This window comes from Crotalus tigris, unplaced genomic scaffold (genome assembly GCF_016545835.1).
Source record: "Crotalus tigris isolate CLP2741 ecotype Arizona unplaced genomic scaffold, ASM1654583v1 scf7180000024386.1433019, whole genome shotgun sequence".
NCBI lineage: Eukaryota > Metazoa > Chordata > Lepidosauria > Squamata > Viperidae > Crotalus > Crotalus tigris.
The window spans coordinates 1,260,114-1,283,435 of NW_024100556.1; the positions used below are offsets into that span (position 1 = coordinate 1,260,114).

The 23,322-nt window shown below is 42.9% G+C and overlaps 1 protein-coding gene across 1 annotated transcript in view; it reads right to left on the reverse strand.

Moving 5' to 3' along the window:
• Window positions 1-4,972: 4,972 nt before the first annotated feature.
• LOC120301604 (zinc finger protein 2 homolog) overlaps window positions 4,973-23,322 on the reverse strand; it is a 34,662-nt gene continuing 16,312 nt past the window's right edge. Inside the window, exons 6-7 of the mRNA XM_039329051.1 lie at window positions 21,678-22,304; window positions 4,973-7,259 (exon numbers count right to left, since the gene is read on the reverse strand). Coding sequence (XP_039184985.1) covers window positions 6,295-7,259; window positions 21,678-22,304 — 1,592 coding nt within the window. The 3' untranslated portion in view covers window positions 4,973-6,294. The remainder of the gene's footprint in view (window positions 7,260-21,677; window positions 22,305-23,322) is intronic.

The following is a 23,322-nucleotide window of genomic DNA, read 5'->3' on the forward strand; positions in this document are numbered from 1 at the left end:
ATTCCTGCAACTGTTCTCCATATGGTTTACCCTCCCTAATCATCCTTGTTGCTCTTTCACATTTACCGTAGGCAAGAAAAACCAAATGCACAGGTATAGTATAAGTCAGAGGTCTTCAAACTTGGCCCTTTCCTTTTTTATGACTTGTGGACTTCAACTCCCAGAATTCCTCAGCCAGGCACACTGGCTGAGGAATTCTGGGAGTTGAAGTCCACAAGTCATAAAAGGGCCAAGTTTGAAGACCCATGGTATAGGTGGTACCTGGCATAATAATAGTAAATGTGAGATGGATAGAAAAGAATAACAGAATTGTAAGGGATCTTGGAGGTCTCTCAAGGGCTGCCATAAAGAAGAGGGAATTAAGCTATTTTCCAAAGCACCTGAAGGCAGGACAAGAAGCAACGGATGGAAACTAATCAAGGAGAGAAGCAACCTAGAACTAAGGAGAAACTTCCTGACAGTGAGAACAATTAATCAGTGGAACAGCTTGCCTCCAGAAGCAGTAAATGCTCCAACAATGGAAGTTTTTAAGAAGAGACTGGACAGCCATTTGTCCGAAATGGTGTAGGGTTTCCTGCCCGAGCAGGGGGTTGGACTAGATGACCTCCAAGGTCCCTTCCAACTCTACTACTATTACTACTCCCTGCTCAGGCAGGAAACCTTATATCATTTCAGACAAATGGCTGTCCAGTCTCTTCTTAAAAACTTCCAGTGTTGTGGAGCATTCACTGCTTCTGGAGGCAGGTTGTTCCACTGGTTAATTGTTCAACTGTCAGGAAATTTCTCCTTAGTTCTAGGTTGCTTCTCTCCTTGATTAATTTCTATCCATTGCTTCTTGTCCTGCCTTCAGGTGCCTTGGAGAATAGCTTGACTCCCTCTTCTTTGGGGCAGCCCCTGAGATATTGGAAGACTGCTATCATGTCCCCCCTCATCCTTCTCTTCATTAAACTAGTCATACCCAATTCCAGCAACCGTTCCTCATGTTTTAGCCTCCAGTCCCCTGATCATCTTTGTTGCTCTTCTCTGTACTTTTTCTAGTCTCAACATCTTTTTTTACATCATAGTGACCAAAACTGGATGCAGTATTCCAAGTGGGGCCTTGGTATTAATACTTTGCATGATCTTGATTCTGTCCCTGTTAATGCAGCCTAAGATTGTGCTGGCTTTTCTGGCAGCTGCAGCAAACTACTGGCTCATATTTAAGTGATTGTCTACTAGGGCTCCAAGATCCCTCTCACAGTTACTACTATTGAGCCAGGTAGAACCTATACCTATACATTTGGTTTTTCTTGCCTAAATAAAACATACATAAATTGCTGAATTTTCCAAGGAGAAGCAGAAGCTGGATCCATCTTTTGACGGGAATGCTCTAATTCTGTACCATTTAATATATATATATTTATATATTATAATCCCGGAAGAATCAGTCACCTGTGAAAGGACTGGCAGACAGACGCAGCAGGTTCTAAGCCGCCTCTCCCTCCTCCTCCCTTTTTGGCCCGCCCCTGTCGTCAGGACGACGCAGCTGCCAATCAAACAGAACCGTTGGCAGAAGGCGGGAAGAAGTAAACGGCCGTTTGTGAGTTCTGACGGCGCGAAGCTCCTGAGAGAAAGGTTTAGAAGGAAGAGACCCAAAGTCCAGATTCCAGAAAAGAGTGAAATTCAAATTAAATTGAATTAAATTCAGGAGAGGCAGCAGCTTAGGAAACCCGGGAGGGAGAGGCGCTTTTTGGCTTCCCTCAAGGACCGGCCTGAGGGGGAAAGTTTCCCTCAGACGAGAGTCAGGAAGAACCAGGCCGAAAAGGCGAAGAAAGATGAATTAAACCGAACAAAACTAGAAAACAGAAACTGAAAAAGATAAAAAAAAAAAAACTAGAGCTCGGTGGGAAAATGAGAGTGACCATTGAGACAGAAGGTCATCATTTAGACGACAGAATTAGAGAAGTCCGCCATAAGCAAATATTTCGGAGATACCGAATGGAAAGGTATGAGAATATAGTGAAACTGGATTTTAAGGAATTTCGTGGAGAGAGGACCTATAGAAAATGGATGGTTATGGTGGAAAATGGTTTGATTAAGATTCATTTTTGAACGAGTAGAAGGCATGTGGTAATTTACAGTTTTATTGGTAAGCTTTTCTTTATTAAAATAATACCAAAATTAGCCAAATGGGCATGTTTTAGGGCTTTTGAGTCCAAGTCACTTTTGATCCCTATATTGGGAGAGCCAAAAAATATCCCACATTGCCTCCCTGAGATTTGCTAAGATTTCCTTCCCATCAAATTGTTTTTCCTCTTCCCTGTGTACGGCAAGAGTGGATTTCTGGGTAGTTATTTGTAGACTTGCACCCTAAATCATTTTGGTGCACACTCCTATATATCTTGCAGGATATAGGATTTCACAGATGGGCATTTATAAATTAAATTTATAAAGATTCTTCTGACTCCTTTGCCAACAATAATGTTTAATCTACAGCGCAAGTCATGTTGGCCTAATCCCTAATGGAAGCTTTACAGACTAAAAAAAAATGTCCTTTCCTCAGATCCAGTAGTTGGGAATTCAAATTCCTAACATCTGCAGACTTCATGGGTATCTTATGAAGCAGCATATAGTATAAGACTAAGTCTTAAGTGCTCTTGCTCTTGCTATCTTCTAATCATATTCTATTTCTATAAAGTTTTTCATCATTAATACACTTTTCATTGGGGAGGGGGGAGAACAAAATCTACAGTTCATGAATCCAGTGGGAAGTGGTCCAAGAATGTTTTCACATCTGAGACAGTTGTGTAATCAAAGCAACTTCTGAGTTTCAAGAGAACAAACAGATATGCTGATCAATTCCCATTAAAATTAAGTGGGTCATTTTCTGTTTTCAATTTCAAAGAAAATGTATTTCTCCCCACCTTTTTAATGTTTGCTTGGACTGCCTCCTGTGCCATAATACACAGTTTATGCTTCAGTGGAATTTTGAGTTAATCCCTGATTTAAATGAACTTTTGGAAGAATTTATAAAATGTATCGCACATGACAATATGCAGGAAAACACCATACTAAAAATAAGCGCAGTTCACTTTACTGAAGATACATTCACACACATTAAATATGGAAGAATTGTAGTGTTTAGAGCTAGAAAACAGTTTTGGTAATTTAGATAGAGTGTTTAGGGATACTGCAATGTAGAAAATCATCCAGAATTGGAATTGAAACTAATTATAATATGGTCAACATTCACAGTATACAGATGTTGAAACCAAGTATCTATTTGCTTGAAACATTCAGCTGGACCATATGTATTCTGAGTTGATATACCAATCAAATGTTAATTACGTGCCACAAGTATGTTGACTCTTAGTGACCACATGGATTTTTTCCAGTAAGATCTGTCTTCAATTTGGCCTTTTAGTTATCTGAAAGGTGCATTCACTGTTGTAAATCAAGTCCATACATCTTGCTGCAGGTTGTTCTCTTTCTACTTTCCCAATTAAAGACTAGGTTATCAAATAGCAACTCTACTTCATTGGGAAAATCTTAATCAACAGATAAAACAGGATTTCCTAATTAAAATAGCATCATTTCTGTCTTGCTTCCAATAAATACATCCTTGCCTTGTCATTTAGTAAAATTTATTTCCCATTGGAAGAATGAAAAATTTCTTGGAAACAGGCTGTATCAGTTGATCCCCCTTTTCAACTTAGCTAACATTTGGAAGGCAACTACAATCCTTTCAATCTTTTATTACAAAGGAAGCTACCATAAATAATTACTATAAATATTAAGAACAAAAAAAAAAAACAAGAATGTATTCTTCATGAACTCCAGCTGGAAAAACAATGTAAGAGCATAACAATTCATCATATGACTGTGATAAAAGCAAAGAACATTTTAAAAAGAAGCTCTATCTCTACAACATACACTTAAAATTGAGTCAGATTAGATTTAGTCTTAAAGAGATCCAATCAGGACTGCGAAACATGTATTTTGTTTGGAACCCAAAACAAACCACTGTGTTTTCCAACTTCTGTCAAACTATTTTGTGTTGGCCATGGTTCAACAGAAACATCTTGGTGGTTCTAGGTTTGGTCTGAAACAAAATTCAAGGGATCCTAGACCAATGTTATGTGCTGAATGCAAGGAGGCTGCGTTCATTATTTTCTCTCTCCCGTGAACAGTTCTCAGCACAGTGTATTCCACATGATCTTCCCTGATTTCTGTCTTTCCCACTTCTAATTCATCATGAACATCTTTTAACTAGAGTTGTTGGCATTTAAAATAAAGAAACCTATTTTATTTATCTAGATTCTAGACTATTTGGTACACCCCTAGGTTAAACTAACTCCATCCAACCAAACAGGGTAGAATCTTCCACTTTTAAGGTTAAAGTTAAAGTTCTAGTCTTAGAAATGCTGCAAAACTGGGCTTTTTCTAGGAATGGTGTCTCTATGTCCTTTTCAATTTTCATACGCATCTTCAGCAGAGATAAGGTAAATAAACCCAAGCAGATATGAGCAGAAGATAGATAATATCCCTGTATTTGACCATGGCAATTCCATCCCAAATCAAGTCATATGCATTTTTTTTGCTTTTTAAAAATTATTTTGTTTGGATAAAAAAAAAGGAAATAAGGCAGGAAGCAGAAGCCTCCCTCCCTTCTTAGTAGCAAGGGGGGAATGGCTGAAATGGCCATGATTATGCAGAACAAATCATCTGTGATTACAAACTGCCAACACACAGTTTGGGACCTACAGATAGCAAGAAAATGCATTTAGGTCTCATTTGCATTTTTATGGTCCATGTGGTAGGCTTGTCTGGACATACATAATTCTTTTTGTTTTCTTTATTTATTTATTTATGAGACTTATATACCGCTTTAAGTGCAAGCACTCTCTAAGCGGTGTACACCAGTAAGCAATGTATGTATATATATTTACATTGCCCCCAACAATCTGGGTCCTCATTTTACCTACCCCGGAAGGATGGAAGGCTGAGTCAACTTTGAGCCGGTGAGATTTGAACCGCTGACCTGCTGAACACAGTCAGCTAAAGTGGCCTGCAGTACTGCACTCTAACTGCTGCGCCACCTCGGCTCTTTTTAAAGTGTTAGTCTCCCAAAATTGTCCTGGAATCACCCAGCCTCTAAATTTAAAAATAATAGAAGGTTGTAGGTATTGTGGGAACAGAGTCAGGATGAAAAAAGTTTTAAAAATCCTTATTTCTGTGACATGGGCAACATTCTTTGCATCTCTTTATCTACAGTCTCCTATTAAACAGAAAGGTGGCAAAATTATTTCACTGTTGCAATAAAACACTTAAAAAGAAACCACAATAAAAAGTATAAATTATATACCTGTAATTACAGAAAACTCTGTAAAAAAATTTACATCACTATAGAAGTTGCAAGACTACAATAAAACTGTAACAAATCTAAGTAACTTTTAAGAGCTTTCAAAGACGCATTGGCTGAGTGAGAGATCCAGTTAGATCAGAAAAAATTGTGTTGACATTTTATTATGAACTGGTGTCCAATTAAGACCAGATCATGAGCAAGCCCCTCCAAAGAGGTTTCAACCCAAGTAGATAAAACCTGCCATATCTGGAGGAAAATTTCAGACTGTTGGATGGTGAAAGTTGCAGGAACAAGAATATAATATTTCAGATTCTTCACCAAAAGGATGTCATTTGAAAAAGTCTGCCAATTACCAGCCATTTGTTTGGCATCATCCTAAGAGATTTTGAATGGATCCCATTTAAGCCTTTTTATTAACATGAGCAGGGTTCAGAAGATCTTTGAAAATTAAGATAAGGAAGTCTATCATAATTCATCAAAGCACATCAAATGTAATGGGGACAAGAAAAGGCAACAGTTGAAGCCACATAGATATTACAGGCCACGTTTGCATAACATCCATGAGTATGGCATTTCTGGCTCCACCCATGAATATCTGTGGAAAGATGAATCCAATTCTTACTCATGTCTTAATTGATATTTCATATCACACATCTGTTGTAACAAGAGCCTTCTAGAGGCCCTTCTGGATGAGATTCCAGGTCAATCACAGAATGTAATTGCCTTCTGCAGTTCTGTTATGGATAGCTTCCAGTTGACTGAGCCCATTCTCCACTACATTGTTTACAATATAAATATTACCAATCATTAAAAAAATGATTGAAGCTGTAGTTATTTATCAATTATAAGCTCAGTTTCCATTCAGATGTTGCCAGAAGAGAGGGCTACAATATTATGTCTCTTGGTTCAGATTATTCACAAACTGCCCCAAATACCAAAAGAGACAATAATCACCGGTTTCCAGACCAAATAAAGGAGATTAAACAATTGTCAGGATACAAAGAGAAATAGGAGGTCTCAAAGTGAGCTGAAGTTTCTCCAACTAAGTCTCCATCTTGGCTGGATGCTGTGTGGGTGGTTTCATGCTGAGTAAGTTGCTCACTATATTTAAACTCCTCGCCACACACTAAGCATTGAAATGGGTTCTCATCAGCATGAGTTCTTTGATGCGAAGTCAACTGATGCCTAAGAGCAAAGCGCTTCCTACACTCCAGACATTCATATGGTTTCTCTCCTGTGTGGATTCTCTGATGCTTATAAAAATTCCCACTCATCCGGAAACTCTTTCCACATTCCATGCATGTGTAAGGTTTTTCTCCTGTGTGAATTGTCTGATGTTTATAAAGGTTCCCTCTCTTGCTGAAGCTCTTCCCACACTCCAAGCATTGATAGGGCTTCTCACCCGTATGGATCCGCTTATGGGCTGTAAGGTTACTGCTCTTGCTGAAGCTCTTCCCACACTCGAGGCATTTATAGGGCTTCTCTCCAGTATGAGTTCTCTGGTGTGTATTTAGACTTCCGCTATTGCTGAAGCGCCTTCCACACTCCATGCATTTGTACGGTTTCTCTCCTGTGTGGATACTTCGATGCTGGGCAAGATGCTGGCTGCGGCTGAAGCACTTTCCGCAGTCAGTGCATTGAAATGGTTTCTCCCCTGTGTGGATGCTTCTGTGTTGAATGAGGTGCTGGCTGCGGCTGAAGCACTTTCCACAGTCCACACATTCATAAGGTTTTTCCCCAGTGTGAGTTCTCTGATGGACTGTCAGGCTGAAGTTCTGTGTGAAGCTCTTTCCACACTCCAAGCACTTATACGACTTTTTCCCCGCATGAGTCCTCTGATGAGAAAGCAGGTGGCTGCTCATACTAAAGCCCTTTCCACATTCTATGCATTTGTAGGGTTTTTCCCCTGTGTATGAACTTGAAAGCAAATTATGATCGAAGTACATCAGAGGGGGCTCCATGAATTTCTTGGTTTTCTGCCCATCACCTGCTGGAGAGAGAGAGAAAAAATAGAAATTTAAAGCAAAAATGGAGAAGATCATTAGAGAAGAATCTTCTTAGTTGCATCTATATTTCTGCATTTCCATGCTCCCTGCAGTTTTTCTGTGTGTTTCTTGTCTATGGAGATTCTCAGTCATCCAGCTCATAGTTATCCCAAAGGTGCAATGGCAGCTAGACTTTCTTGTTTTTCGTTGAAGACATTTCTTCTTGGATGAGAGGCAAAACAAAGTCCAGTTGCCTCGTGAAAAAGCACTTTTGGGAAAGATGTTTCTTGGTTTATTATTTTATTTGTATCCTACACCAGTGGTTCTCAACCTGTGGGTCGGGACCCCATTTGGGGTCGAATGACCATTTCACGGGGGTCGCCAAACCACGCTGTCCGCCATTTTTTCCCTTTTCCCTAGCTGTCCTACTCCCTCTTATTGGTGGCCACACCCACTTGGGGGTCACCACAACATGGGGAACTGTATTATGGGGTCACGGCATTAGAAAGGTTGAGAACCACTGTCCTACACAAACATATAGCTTTGGGCAGCATACAACAGTAGAAAAAAATCATAATGGGAGAATAGCCAGGGATTATTGCATTCACAATCACATCATGAATCAAAAGCCCATTGAAATTGAATATCATTAGAACTAAAGGAGTTCTGAGGCCCTCCATATTTCCAGGGGCCAGCCCATTCCAACATGTGGAGCCTAGTAGTTTTATCTCCTGTGCCCTGAAACAGGGTAGTTTTTGAATATGCTGCCAGTTCAAACAATATTTTTAGGTCCAATTTTCACTTGATTTTAGTACAGATACACTTTTCCCATTTTTTTATGATAATATCATTTTTCAAAATATGATTTAATGAGGAAATGAGTAAGCCTGGGAATAGGGGAGGCGAAACCTGCAATAAAAGGAAGGCCCAATTGGAAAAAGGTTGTCTTCCAGCCACTGGTTTAAATTTGCCCAAAGAAGAATGGTTGGCAAAAAATAGCCGAGATTATTGCAAATCCATATTGCGTGAGAATAAGCTGCTGTAACAGAATGTAAAGTGGATTCAGAATCAGAATAGAGCTGGAAGGGACCTTGGAGGTCTTCTAGTCTAGACCCCTGCTCAAGCAAGAGACCATATACCAATTCAGACAGATGGCTGTCCAGTCTCTTCTTAAAAACCTCCAGCGATGGAGCACCCATGATTTCTGGTGGCAAACTGTTCCACTGGTTAATTGTCCTCACTGTCAGGAAGTTTTTTCTTAATTCCAGGTTGCTTCTGTCTTTGCTCAGTTTCCATCCATTGTTTCTTGTCCTGCCCTCTGATGCTTTGGGAAATAAATTGATCCCCTCCTATTTGTAGCATCCCCTCAAATACGGGAATACTGCTATCATGTCACTCCTAGTCCTTCTTTTTTCTAGACTAGCCAAACCCAAATCTTGCAACTGCTCCTCATCAGTTCCAAACACAAATACACTCACCAACAGCCCAATAAGATAATTGACAAAGATTTACTGTTAATTTTGTAAGACTGAAATCATCCAATACAGAAAACATCTCCATTTTACCAGCTTCCATTCTGCAGATTTTTAGATGCATCAGTCCACATCTGAATTCAGACTTTTGGGTCAAATAATAAATGCATGTTGTAACACTGACCTACATTAATTTGGCAGTGAGGAGTCCTATTCTCCCCAGGTTGCCTGTAAAATTGAGTTGGCCTGTTTCTCCAAGAGAATCTTGGTTTAGAACAGTGGTTCTCAACCTGTGGGTCGGGACCCCATTTGGGGTCGAAGGACCATTTCACGGGGGTTGCCAAACAACACAGTCCGCCATTTTTTCCCCCTTTTCCTTAGCTGGGCTACTCCCTTTTATTCTATTGGCTTTTGAAAGCCAATAGAATAGACTCTTTTGAATAGAGTCTAATTCTATTGGCTTTCAAAAGCCAATAGGAATTGTCCAGGCTGTCTCTGCCCTGCTGAGCCCGCCAAAAGTCCCATTCTGCAAATGGTGCTGCACCAGTTGAGTAGTCCTCGACTTATGACCGGTTGGGGGTTGCGGCATTAAAAAGGTTGAGAACCACTGGTTTAGAAGATGCTTTTTCATGAGGCAACTGGATTTTCTTGTTTTTCTTTGAAGATATTTCACTTTTCATCCAAAAAGCTTCTTCACCTCTGACTGGATGGTGGGGAATGGAAGGATTTATATTCCTTGCAGATAGCTGGTCATTTGCATTGTTTTAGAGCAGGCATGTCAAACAAGGCCCAGGGCCCGGATGCGGCCCGTGAAGTGGTTTCATGTGGCCCGCGAAGCCATCCTGGAAACAGTGAGGGAACGGCCCCCTCTGCCTTGGCCCTGGCCCAGGCCAGCTGGGAACTAATGTACAATTTTGTGGTGGCCATCTATGCTGAAACGCATTCAGTCTTAGCTACATAAGCCCCCCCCCCCCGCATGGCCTGAGAGGAATGGTGAGGCTCCTCCAGTGGACCATATCTTGGCACTTGCCCTGGTCCCACCCCCTTCTGCCAAAAACCCTCAGATCTGTCCCATTCCTGCCCAGGCCCCCACAGACATCCTTGACACGAACGATGTAGAGCTGGTCACGCCCATCCAGTAGGCCACACCCACTCCATCCACACCCACCCAGTAGGCTGCACCCACCCTGGCCACACCCATCCGGCCCCCTGAGGGCAACTGCAATGCTGATGCGGCCCTCAATGAAATTGAGTTTGACACCCCTGCTTTAGAGAGTCCTTGATGCCATCTGGAGGTTTATCTGTGTTGTCTGTCACCTGAGTGGTGCAAATGGGTGTGGAGCTTTCTTGGAACTACTAAAAGGACTGTGTTGTAGACTGAAGATAATGATGTCATATCCCCCCCCTCTGCTGAGAGAGGGCTGTTCAGTTTTGACATAGATGGCCTCTTTGACCCTTCTTTCAAACCAGCAGCCCTCTCTGTCCAAAATGAGGACTTTGCTGTCTTTGAAAGAGTGACCTTTGTCTTTTAAATGCAGATGGACTGCTGAATCTTGTCCTGATGGGTTTGTTCTCTTATGTTGTGCCATGTGTAGCACCACCATCTATTCAGAGCTAAAGAAGCTTCTTGGGTGAGAAGCAAAACATCTTCAAAGAAAAATGAAGTCCAGTTGTCTTGTGAAAAAGCACCTTTGGGACAACTGTGACCTGGATGACTGAGACTCTCCATAGAAACCTTTGTTTAGAGCTACTGCTTTTCAAGCACTTTCCCTCCAATGGAATATTAGTGAATCTTGTGAACTCCTACTCTTGAGCAGACATCACAAATCTCTAAACCACATGAAACTGGAATAAGCATGTGGCAGAACTGCCAATCCAAAGCATGGCACTGCAGGTTCACCTCCTTCCAGTTTGCATAACAGAAAGAGGAAAGAACAGGAGGCTAGATATTGGGATCCATGAATCCCCAGAAAAGGGATATGCCAAATGGATTCTTTAGAGAAAGGGTCCCAAACCCCGGTCTATGGACCGGCACCAATCTGCAGAATGCCAGAAACTGGACTGCGTAAACAAGCTAAGCCCCATCTATAGGATGCAGGCAGCACACAAAACCATGCCCCCTCTGGTCCATAGAAAAACCTCTCCATGGAATTGGTCCCTGAGACCCAAAAGATTGGGGGCCACTGCTTTAAAGATCTGTCAAGGTTAAGGGATCTTTAAAAAAAAAAAAACCCACACAATTCCCACAACTAGGAAAGTATGTCAGAGAAACAGCTCTACCGGAAGGGCAGTCCTTGTGCCATTGATGTGCCAATAAATTAATGCATTTGAGAAGAACAGGCAGAATCATCAGGCAAAACATCGTCCTTCCAAAAGTCCATTTCTCTTGGCAATATTAATCACCATCTGAAAGATTCTTCAGGGCACTTCCCCCCCCCCCCAAACATTGAGTAGATTCCTGCTGATCTCTCACCTTCAGAATTCCAGAAGAATGGATCTTCTCCTTCCAACCAGGAAACTAACTCTGGTTTGGGCAGTTCTTGGAGAAAGCAAGAGAGAATAAATTACTTCTAACTAGAAAGTAGTTTTCTCTTTATCTGAACCCAGAACCCAAACGCTCCCTTACCCAAAGAGGCCACACTCCTAGCATTCTCCAGCATGATTTCCCCATGGAGGGTCCTTTGCTTGGAATCTAGAAGATCCCACTCTTCTTCGGTGAAATACACAGCCACTTCTTCAAAAGAGACGGGACCCTGAAAGAAGAAAAGACCCCCTACTTACAGACAAGTCGGGAAGGATTTACAAGAAATAACCAGTGGGCATTTTCTGCATGGTGTAACGAGAGAATGGACAGAATCCACTACTTATTAGCAACTTAACTGATTTTATAACACTTTCAAGAGCATTTAATGAAACCATCGCACCATCCTTCTGGATCAACTGGCAAGTGAGCTTTCCAAACACCACAATTTCGGGTCTCTAATCCTTGCTGAAAGATGTAAAAATGTTGGGAGCTCCTGTCTGATCTTTAGTCAATGACCTGGGCTGGGGAATCCCAAGGGCCACGTTATCCAAAATCAACAGTGCCATGGAACTGCTGAGAGATCGCATCCAGAATTGAACAAGTTGCCATCAACAATATTGATTAAATTTATATTTTGTCTTTTATTCAGGAACTCAAAGCAGCATATATTCCATTCTCTTCCAACCCTATGAGATAAACCAGTCCAGGAAAAAGTGACTGGTCCAAAGTAACCAAAGCAATTTACATCTCTTTTTTCAGCAAAACCAGCCCCATAGGAAACAATTGGTTCAGTTAATTGATTGGCCCAACAACTGGAACATTTTTTTTAACAACCATTGCAAAAAAAAAAAAGTGGTAAAACTGGATCAGTCACAAGGTTTGCTCTTGTCATGACTTACAACCATTATTAGGCAGGCTCCATTATGGTTGTAAGTCAAAGATTGCCTATATGACTCTTCCCATGAACCTCTTAGGGGTGCATCCATAGTATTTTCTATTTTATTTTGGCAACATTTCAAGGTACATCATTAGAAGGACAGGTAAAAGCAGGTTTAGGAGAGGGAAACAAAGGTGATACAAGAATTAGAGCAGGGGTCCCCAACCTGTGGGCCATGGCCCACTACTGGGCCATGGCCTATTGGCCACTGGGCCGCCTCAGTGGCTGGCATTCGTGGCCCCACTTCCACAACCATTACGAGTGTTCATGGCTCCATTTGCACGAGCATTACTGGCATTCATGGCCCCACTTGTGTGAGCGTCACCACAAACATCCTGGGCATTCACAGCCTCCCTCATGCGAGCATCACAGGCATTCGCAGCCACCCGTGAGCATCGCCACAACTGTCCTGGGTGTTTGTGGCCTCACTAATGCAAGCGTCACCACGAGCATTGCAGGCATTCACAGGCCCACTTGCGTGAGCGTCGCCATAAGCATCCTGGGCATTCGGGTCCCCACTTGTACAAGCATCACCATGAGCATCGCAGGAGTAGTAGGAGTAGGAGTAGTAGTAATAAAGTTGGGAGGGATCTTAGAGGTCATCTAGTCCACTCCCCTGCTCAGGCAGGAAACCCTGTACCATTTCAAACAAATGGCTATCCAATCTTTTCTTAAAAACTTCCAATGTTGGAGCATTCACCGCTTCTGGAGGCAGGTAGTTCCACTGGTTAATTGTTCTAACTGTCAGGAAGTTTCTCCTTAGTTCTAGGTTGCTTCTTTCCTTGATTAGTTTCCAACCATTGCTTCTTGTCCTGCCTTCAGGCGCTCTGGAGAATAGCTTGACTCCCTCTTCTTTGTGGCAGCCCCTGAGATATTGGAACACTGCTATCATGTCCCCCCTTGTCCTTCTCTTCGTTAAACTAGACATACCCAATTTTAGCAACCGTTCCTTATATGTTTTAGCTTCCAGAGCTCTAATCATCTTTGTTGCTCTTCTCTGTACTTTTTCTAGAGTCTCAACATCTTTTTTACATCATGGTGACCAAAACTGGATGCAGTATTCCAAGTGTGGCCTTACCAAGGCATTGTAAAGTGGTATTAATACTTTACGTGATCTTGATTCTGTCCCTCTGTTAATGCAGCCTAGCACTGTGTTGGCTTTTTTGGCAGCTGCAGCACACGGCTGGCTCATATTTAAATGATTGTCCACTAGGACTCCGAGATCCCTCTCACAGTTACTACTGTTGAGCAAGGTACCCCCTATACCATACCTGTACATTTGGTTTTTCTTGCCTAAATGTAGAACCTTACTTTTTTCATCACTGAATTTCATTTTGTTGGATAGCGCCCAGTGTTCAAGTCTGTCCAAATCCTCCTGTATCTTAAGCCTGTCTTCTGGAGTGTTCACGGCCCACTCATGCAAGCAAAGCAGTTATTTGCGGCCCCTCACATGAGCATTGCGGGCTTTTACGGACCCACTTGCACAGGCATTTACAGTCCCACTCACGCGAGCCATGAGTGCGCAAGCATGCGATTGCCCCCTCCCCACAAAACCATCCTTGCCCCCTCCCCCCCCTGGCCAACCAACTCCAAAAGTTTGGGGAACTGTGAATTAGAGGACACCCTTTAGAATAAAAGGCTGAAGGTACTTGTGATATCCAATCCAAAGGAAAAAAGATCGAGGGGAGACAGAGTATCAAGTTGGATGACTACTTCCCAAGGATGGTCTTGCTGATTTTCTTGCGCAATACAATAGGATAGACTGCTGATATGGGGGGGGGGGAGGAGAGAGGGTGTTCCAACTCCATATTTCTAAGATAGCAAATTTGAATCTTATGAGGTAGGCTCAACTGAGCCCAATCCTTTCTGTACCTGAGCTGGAGGTTCAGATGTTTTTTCTTTTCCACCACAAAACCGAGACATTTCATCAGAGAACATCAGAGAAACAGTTCTGCTCCCTGTGAAGGGAAAAAATGGGGGGGAGGGGAAATAGACTTTTAAAGCAAGAATACATTCTAGGAAAAGGTGGAGCATCACCTTATTCATGTACAGTTATTGTACAAGGTGTCCCCGGCATTGCCACGAGACGAGAAAGAAAAATAAAAGCTGGGATATGTCTTCAGAGGAAGTGTTCCCTCTTACCTGGTAAAATCCTTCCACTTTGAGCCTCCTGAATGTTCCCACCCAAAACCAGCTCTTCTGGGGGACGGGAGACTTCATGGTTTGTCACTTCCACAAAGGGTCCCTCTCCCTGTAGCTGCTGACAAAAGGAAAAAGCCAAGGTGATGGGGAAAAACTCACTCCCCATCTGCAATTCTGAAGCCAAAAGCAGAAGGAAAAGAAGAAACGTTCCCTCTCCTAAGGCTCAGGAAGCCCATTTGATATGGTTTTCCTTTGTTTCTACCCTCACCTGAGCCTCTTCCTGCTGTTTCTCTTCTGCCTGGCTCAGGAGGAAGCCTTCGGCCAGGGCCACCGCCTGGGAACTGGTCTCTGCTCCACACTCCCGCACCCAGCTCTCCATCTCTGCAGGCAGGACAGCCAGGAACTGCTCCAGGAGCACCAGGTCCAGCATCTGCGCCTTCGTGTTCCTTTCTGGCTTCAACCATCGTTGGCAAAGCTGGTGGAGTCTGCTGCAAAGCTCTCGCGGACCTTGGGCCTCCTGGTACCCAAAGTCCCTGAAACGCTGGACATTCCAAGCGAGGGCATCTCCTTCCAGGATCTTCACCCTTGTTCCTCCCCAGAATCCCCCGTGGCTTCCTGCTAGGATGCCATGGAAGCTGACCGCAGCTTCATTTGTGCTCATTTTCTGCCGCCGCTGCTTCTCCGAGGCACCTGCGAAAGAGCCAAAGATTCCTTGGGTCTCAAAGCTATTTTGATTCCTTGGAGCAGAGTGGCATGGATGAGTCCCCGATAACAGGTTCTCCTGGAGGAGAGCCTCACCAACCCAGGTGCTTCCTGCTTCTAATCTAAGGTGGAGCACAAGTTGGACTTCAAGGCAAAGAGGGAGTAGCTTTCCTCCCTCACCTAGAGCATCTCTCACACTCCCACCAAGGGCAGCCACGGAGCCAAATCCCGTTTTTCAGGGGGATGTGGGTCGGGGTGGGGTGAGGGAATCCCCAAGCCGGATCAGCCAGCCTAGGTTTGGGCTTAATGGTCACACACGCGCCTCGCACCAATGCCGCACTGCAATACAGCGGATGACCGCTAAGAGCACCAGGAGCTAGAGAAACTGCCGGGGTCCCGACCGCTGTCTAACCCCAACCGGATCGGCGGCGCCCTCTCGTGGTGGGCCAGAGTAGCGCAGCCACCGATCTGGCCCTTCTGCAACCCAGCGCCCCCGGGCCTTCCTATCGCGGGGCCCGTGCGCTTCTTGCCAGCGGGTGCAGCAATTGGGGGGGGGGCGCCTCTTGCCTGGCCCCCTCCCGAAGCGATGTCAAGCTCTCTGCCCAGTTGTGCATGAGCCTTGTGCACGCCTAGCTCTGGATCCACCCTGCGAGCTTCCTTGCGAGACGGTGCAAACACCGCCGCCCTCCCCGGGCAGGAGTGGGAGGCGACCCTTCGCAGACCACGTGACCCTCCTGGGATTGCGGGCGGGGATTGCATCCCATCGCTTCTAACTCCCCCCCCACCCCCAAATGGTGATGGAGGGGGGAATCTGTTTCGACAATCTACTAGCTTCTGCAATGTTCCTGGATCCCGCATGCTGGGAGGTGCAACGGGATCGTGTCCTTAGGAGCATCGGGGGGCTTTTTTTTTCTATTTCTCCTTGACCCCCCCCCCCTTCCGTCCCCTTATCCCATTCCCCTCCTTAGGAAAATGCTGCGCGAATCAGCATCAGGTTTTTTTTTTTTGCTAGAAAGGCTGGTGTCAAGGAAATAAAAAGGGAAGTTTGCATGGAAAAATTACCGAAAAATGACTCGGATGTTTTTTTAAAGGCTCCGGAGTCACGCAGGATTGCCACAAGAGCTCTAGACTACGGATTCCCCAGTATTGAGCCTCTTATTAGCTGCTGGCAAATTTTATTCGGCGCATGCGTGGTCTCCTTCTGAAGGCGGAGGCTGCCCGTTTTCCTGTTTTTGAGCGGGGAGCCCCCTAGCGGATGTTTTCTGCAATCCCTGCTGGCTCAGCCGGGGCTCTCCGGCGCCTCCTCGGTCAGAATAGAGCTGGAAGGGACTTTGGAGGTCTTCTAGTCCAGCCCCCTGTTCTGGCAAGAAATCTTATACCATTTCAAACAAGTGACTGTCCAGTCTCTTCTTAAGAGCCTCCAGTGAGGGAGCGCCCACAATTTCTGAAGGCAACTTCTGTTCCACTGGTTGATTGTCCTCACTGTTAGGAAATTTCTCCTTAATTCCAGGTTGCTTCTCTCTGTGATCAGTTTCCATGCATTGATTCTTGTCCTGCCTTCTGCTGCTTTGGAGAATAATTTGACACCCCCCTTTTTTGTGGCACCCCTCAAATACTGGAATACTGCTATCATGTCCCCCCTAGTCCTTTTCTCTAGACTGGCCAAACCTAAATCCTGCAACCGTTCTTTGTATGTGCTGTTGGAACCCCGGATGGCATAGGTCATTCGAGGGGGGGGGGCAAAGGGAGGTGGTCCTGCAGGCAGGCACTATGGCATGCTGGCTAGGGAATTCCAGGAGTTGAAATCCATACAACCCAAGGTTACCAAGTTGAGAAACACTGTTCTAAATTGTTATATTGCTGGCTTTTGTACTTCAGAGCCCACCAGATCTGGAAAAAGTGCTTTGGATGGGAGGCCACCTGGAAGCCCAAATCTCAACTAACTTGGGAAGATCCAGAAAGCCACTTCTGTGGCTGCTAAGACAATTGCTGGGAGGTGGCTGTTAGTTCCCTGGAAACCGAGATTGACTTTTAATAAACCACAATGTTCTTTGACCCATTTTTTCCCCCTGGCATCAAGCGTAAGGGATGATGACAGCCTGTCTTTCTGTCACTCTTTTACAGGGGGCAAATATCCAGAGCAGAACAAAGTACAGATGGTTGGGCATCATTTGGCGCCTTCTGGAGGTTGCCCAGATTTTTGCAGCCCAGATACAGTCTTCCCCACATCTCTTTCCCTCTCCCGCCGATACTTCCAACAAAATGAAAAATAATGTGGAGAAAAGCAAGGTTTTATACTTGGGCAGGAAAAACCAAAGGTACAAATACAGATTAGCCGAAACCTGGCTCAAAAACAGTAACTGTGAGAGGGACCTTGGAGTCCTAGTGGACAATCACTTAAACATGAGCTAGCCATGTGCAGCAGCAGCCAAAAAAGCTAATATAATCCTTGCTTGTATAAACAGGGGCATAGAATCAAGTATTAGTACCGCTTTATAAAGCCTTAGTAAGGCCACATCTAGAATACCGCATCCAGTTTTGGTATGTTTTAGTCTCCAGGCCTTTAATCATCTTGGTTGTTGTTTTGTGTAATTTTTCCAAAGTGTCAACATATATTTTTTATATGTGGTGACCAAAACTGGATGTGGTATTCCAGGTATCATGCTTTACTTTCACATTTCTAAGCAACAGAGATTCCAGTCCCTGTGGCCATCATAACTCAAGAATTACCTGTATTTCTTTCTTGGAACCAACTTATTCTTTTATGTATTTAGGAAGAGGCGTATTCATGTTAATTCAGGGGGCATGGATGACAGAGATGCTTGTGACTGGTTGCCCAAAGATGCTATTTTTCCAAAGGCAACTTTTTGAAAAAAGCACATTTTCCAGTTCTGAACAGAAGTTTTTTTCATTGAGAAGCGAGTTGCTTTTTGGGGGGGAAAAAACACCATTGGGACAACCACAACCTGGAGAAGACATGTCAAACTCACAACGTCATGTGACGTCGCACAACATATCGAGCCAGTTTTGCCATTGCCGACAATGGGGTGGGCGCGGCTTCCATGTGACGCATCAGTTTGACACCCCTGACCTGTTGGATGGAGAATCTCCAGAGAGAGTTCCTGACTGATCGTTTATACCAGAGCTTTTCAAACTTTTTCAAATGGCATTTCATTATTTAATTCCAGCATTTCCTGATCAAGAGGCAAGAGTCACCCAGATCATAAACATGCTCCAGGGAAAATGTTTGAAAATCACCTCCGAAGTCCCCATCCTTTCTATTCTACCTTAGAAAATATATATGTTTACATATAAAATGTAAATATAGAACTAAAGGGGACATGATAGCAGTATTGCAGTATTTGAGAGGCTACCACAAGGAGGAGGGGGTCAGTTTATTTACCAAAACACATGAAGACAGGACAAGAAACAATGGATGGAAACTAATCAAGGAGAGAGGCAACCTGGAATTAAGAAGAAACTTCCTAAGAGTGAAGACAATTAAGCAGTGGAACAGATTGCCTTCAGAAGCTGTGGATGCTTCATCATTTGAGGTTTTTAAGAAGAGATTGGACAACCACGTCTGAAATGGTAGGGACTCCTGCTTGAGCAGGGGCTGGACTAGAAGACCTCCAAGGTCCCTTCCAGCTCTATTCTGATTCTATTCTATGTGTACTTTTGGGGGGATACTTTGGCTACTTTTAGAATAAAAAATGACCTCATCCAATTTTGCGTGACCTGAAAATTTGATAAAAAATCCCCTCTTAATCTTTGGTTGAACGAATGATGAAAATAATAAACAAAGCCCAAGTTTCACGTTGTAGTATCCCATTTATTATCTTCCTCCAGTTTGATGAAGAAGTATATTTGAGCATGTTCTGAGTAAAAGTCTTGCATCCACTTAATTGTCATGCCATTCCAACTACACTAAATTAAACTTACTACTCAGAACGTCACTGGCTACTCGGTCAAGTGCTTTGCAGAAACCAATTTTTATTACATTTAAAGAAAATACTCAATCCGAAAATGAGGGAAGGCTGGTTGGGAAACATTTGTTTCTGACAAATCCATGCTAGTAAACCTCGAGTAACCTCTTTTTTCAGAGTGCTCACAGATCAATCTTTTACAATCTGCTTTCAAATCTTCAAAGCATCCATGTTGAATATTGATATAGTTTTAATCACTCAGATATGCTTGCTGTTTTTTTTTTCCTCATGCCAGCCTTTTCTTCTTTTACTAATCCTTATTTTTCCTCCACATACTTAAATCACCACACGCATTATCATATATCATTCAGTTGTCAATGAGCGTGGGCAAATGCAATTCAGCCAGGTTGCATTTTCTCCCTGCACAGCTTTAATTGCACAGTTGTTGCTTTTTCAGACAACTCTTGACTTCCAGAAATCACTTCATTGTCTTGTACCTGCTTAGCGCTCGATTTTTGCTTTCTACTTTTCCCAGATATCTGTGTAAAATGGATTTGGTTTCAGCTCCTGGAATCTTCTTCCTTCTTTGGAAAGCAGGAAAATATGTTTGGGTTACTTTGTCTTTTAACTGTTGTTTTTTGGTTTTTTCTTTTTTTCAACAGTTCATATACTCCCCTTATTTTCTTGTTAAAAGATTGGAAAAAGCTTTTTGGATTTGTTTAGTATTTTTCACTACCTTTCATGTATTACAGTTCTCTTTCTCTCTTTAATGCATTCTCTTCTTCAGCTCATTACCAAACTTTTCCTAGAGCCCCAATGGTTTCTTTTGTGCTCTGCTCATCTTTATTCCACGATTTTTGCTTTTATAAATCCCTCAAATCTTCACCTTTTTTCCTGGTACGCTCGATGGCTACAGAAACCTAGTACAGGTAGAACTCAATTTACAATCACATTTAAGCCCCAAATTTCTCTTACTCAAAAAGATGATTGTTAAGTAAAAAGTTTGCCCCATTTTACACTCTTTCTTGCCACAATTGTTAAGTTAGTAATACGGTTGTTAAGTGACTCTGGCTGCCCCATTGACTGCTTGTCGAGGTTGAAAAGGATGATCACATAACCCCAGAACTTTGCAACCATCATAAATATGAGTCAAGTATCTGAATTTTGATCACATGATTAGGGGGGTGCGGCAATAGTTGTAAGGGTGAAAAACAGTCAATACCTTTTTTCAGTGCCGTTGTAACTTGGAATGAATTGTTGTAATCTTTCTCTCTCTCCCGTTCACTCCCAGAGTAACTGTGTACCTTCCAGAGTTTTATTCTCTTAAAAAATCATAGTTGCAAGAGCCCTCCAACAAGATATGAGATGTTCCATGGTTTTTAGAAGTTTTATCTCATTTTAACAGTTAACCACAAGTGATCTATGCAGAAAGCGTTTCAGAGCTATGGAACAAATCAGAACAGGATAGAGGTAATGCTTGACGTACAACCATAATTGTGCCTGGCAAGTCTGGTCATAAGCTGCAAAAGCCGTAAAGCATAACCACATCCATTTTAAAACATATTACAACAGTCATTTAGTGAACACAGTGGCTGTAAAGTGAACAGTGTTTGCTATCAGCTGTTTTTTTGCCAGAAACCAGAAGTGGCAATAGCCATAGCACTTAGACTTATATACCACTTCACAGTGCTTTACAACCCTCTCTAAGCGGTTTACAGAGTCAGCAGCTTGCCCCCAACAGTCCTCATTTGACCGACCTCGGAAGGATGGAAGGCCGAGTCGACCTAGAGCCTATCAGGATTGAACTTCTGGCAGCCGGCAGTCAGCAGAAGTAGCCTGCAGTACTGCATTCTAACCACTGTGCCACCATGGCTCTAGGTAACCAGCTTAAATGCTGGCCAGTTGGCAAGTGCAAAATAAAATGTGGTCATGTGTCTTGTGGGGGTGATGTCAAAACTTCAAGTGTCACAGGTCCCATTTAAGGGGTCTGTTGTAACTTGAACAGTCAGTAAGCATCCAGTCATAAGTCAAGAACTACTTATATGTTTTTAGATTATTTTGGAAGTGCTAAACATGAATAACATCCTTGCCTGAAGTCTCAATCAGACAATGGCCCAAGCATTAAAAAACTGATGCCTTGAGTGTATTTTCTATGCCTTCAGTGATGTTTTCAACTTTCTTTACTATTATATCTGAGTATAGGACCTGAGTTCCAGGCCACATGGTCCGCAAAATTCCCGTCCCTCCAAATTTCCTCCAAATGCTGCCACCAGATTTTAATTTGGTATGTCAAAAGAGGGAAACAGATAAGTATATGACTTGGGAGTAATCATACTAGCCATTTTTTAAATTAATTTAACTAGATCTGAATTGAATTTAAGGAAAGAAATAATGTCAAATTGTAATACGGCTTTACCCACCACAATTATCACTCTCCACTAAAAAAAAATTACTTGGAGTATCTATGAGGTTCGTGGATGAGTTCCTGTTGTAAAAAGACTGATTTGACTGATGGGATTTTTTAAGCTATGCATTCAAGCTATGTCTATCTTTTGAACGCCCTCTTATGGGAAGGAAAATAACTGCAGACCAAGGATGTTCTTTTTACCACTTGATGCATATATATGGCGTCTCTCCTTTATGCCTCTTTTTATGAAGAGTAAAGGAGCTGCTCTGACTGAAGCACTTTCCACACTCCATGCATTTGTATGGTTTCTCCCCGGTGTGGATCCTCTTATGTGAAGTAAGAGCCCCATTTTCGCTGAAGCTCTTTCCGCACTCTGTGCATTTGTACGGTTTTTCTCCTGTATGGATCCTTTTGTGAGAAGTCAGGTGTGTACTTGTATTGAAGCTCTTCCCACACTCCATACATTTGTAGGGTTTCTCCCCGGTGTGGATTCTTCGATGTGCGGCAAAGCTACTGCTCTGACTGAAGCTTTTCCCACATTCTATACATTCGTAAGGTTTTTCCCCCGTGTGTATCCTTTTATGTGCAATGAGATGACTACTCTCACTGAATCGCTTTCCACATTCCAGGCATTCGTACGGTTTCTCTCCTGTGTGGATCCTTTTATGCGCTGAGAAGCTACTGCTCCGACTGAAGCTCTTTCCGCATTCTAGGCATGTATACGGCTTCTCCCCTGTGTGGATTCTTTTGTGGGACGTGAGATTGCTGCTCTTGCTGAAGATCTTCCCACATTCCAAGCATTTATATGGCTTGCCTCCTGTGTTTGTTCGTTTCTGTGGAGTACGGGGCAAGGTTCTCTGAATTCCTTTGGGAAAAAAAAAGAACAAGGATACAAAAATGAAATAAAGCTATAAGAAGCTGTGTTTGCTGACGAGAAAAGAACAGAACTTAAAGGCAAAGGAAGAACATATAAAAGTTGATACAGGCATACTTTGTTTTATTGCACTTTGCAGGTATGGCAGGGTTTTTCATGAACTGAAGGCTTATCACAACCCCGTGTTGAGCAAGTCTATTGGTGCCATGTTTCTATCAGCACTTGCTGTCTTACATTTTGGTAATTCTTGCACTATTGCAAACTTTTTCATTATTATTCATCAGAGTCGCATCTTTAGCAATAAAAGATTTTTAATTAAGGCATGTATATCATTTGTTTAGACATATTGCCTACGTAATGCAGGCAGTCCTCAACTTACAACTATTCATTTAACAGCCATTCCAAGATACAAAGGTGCTGAAAAAAGGGACTTAGGACTGGTCCTTTCCTTTTTACAATCGTCATCGCATCCCTGCAGTCACACCATTACAATCAAGGTGCTTGGCAATTGGCATACATGTACAATTGCTGTGGCATCCCACGGTAACGTGATTGCCATTTATAGGCTTCCCAGGAGCTTCCAAAAAGCAGTCAACGAGGGAAGCTAGATTCACCTGATGACCACAGTGATTTGCTTAACGACTGCAGCAAAAGAGGTCATAACATGATACAATTCATAATAATAATAATAATAAACCAACTAATGTACAGCACAGCTGCAGTTATAACAGAATACCTGGGATGCAAAATCAACAAAGAAGAAAAACAAACAAACAGTGCACCAGAAAAATGGAAGGTTAGACTAGAAAATAAGATCAGCAAGTTAAGATCACATGCAAGCAAGCTAGAACAGATGAAAGAAAAGAAGCTGAAGAACAAGAAGACCAAAGAATACCTAATCAAGAAATACCACTTAGAAACAAGGAAGATCAAGGAAGCACTGGAAATAATAAAGCAACAAATAACAGCTATAGCCAGGAAAATCAGTAGATATGAAGCTCGAATTGCA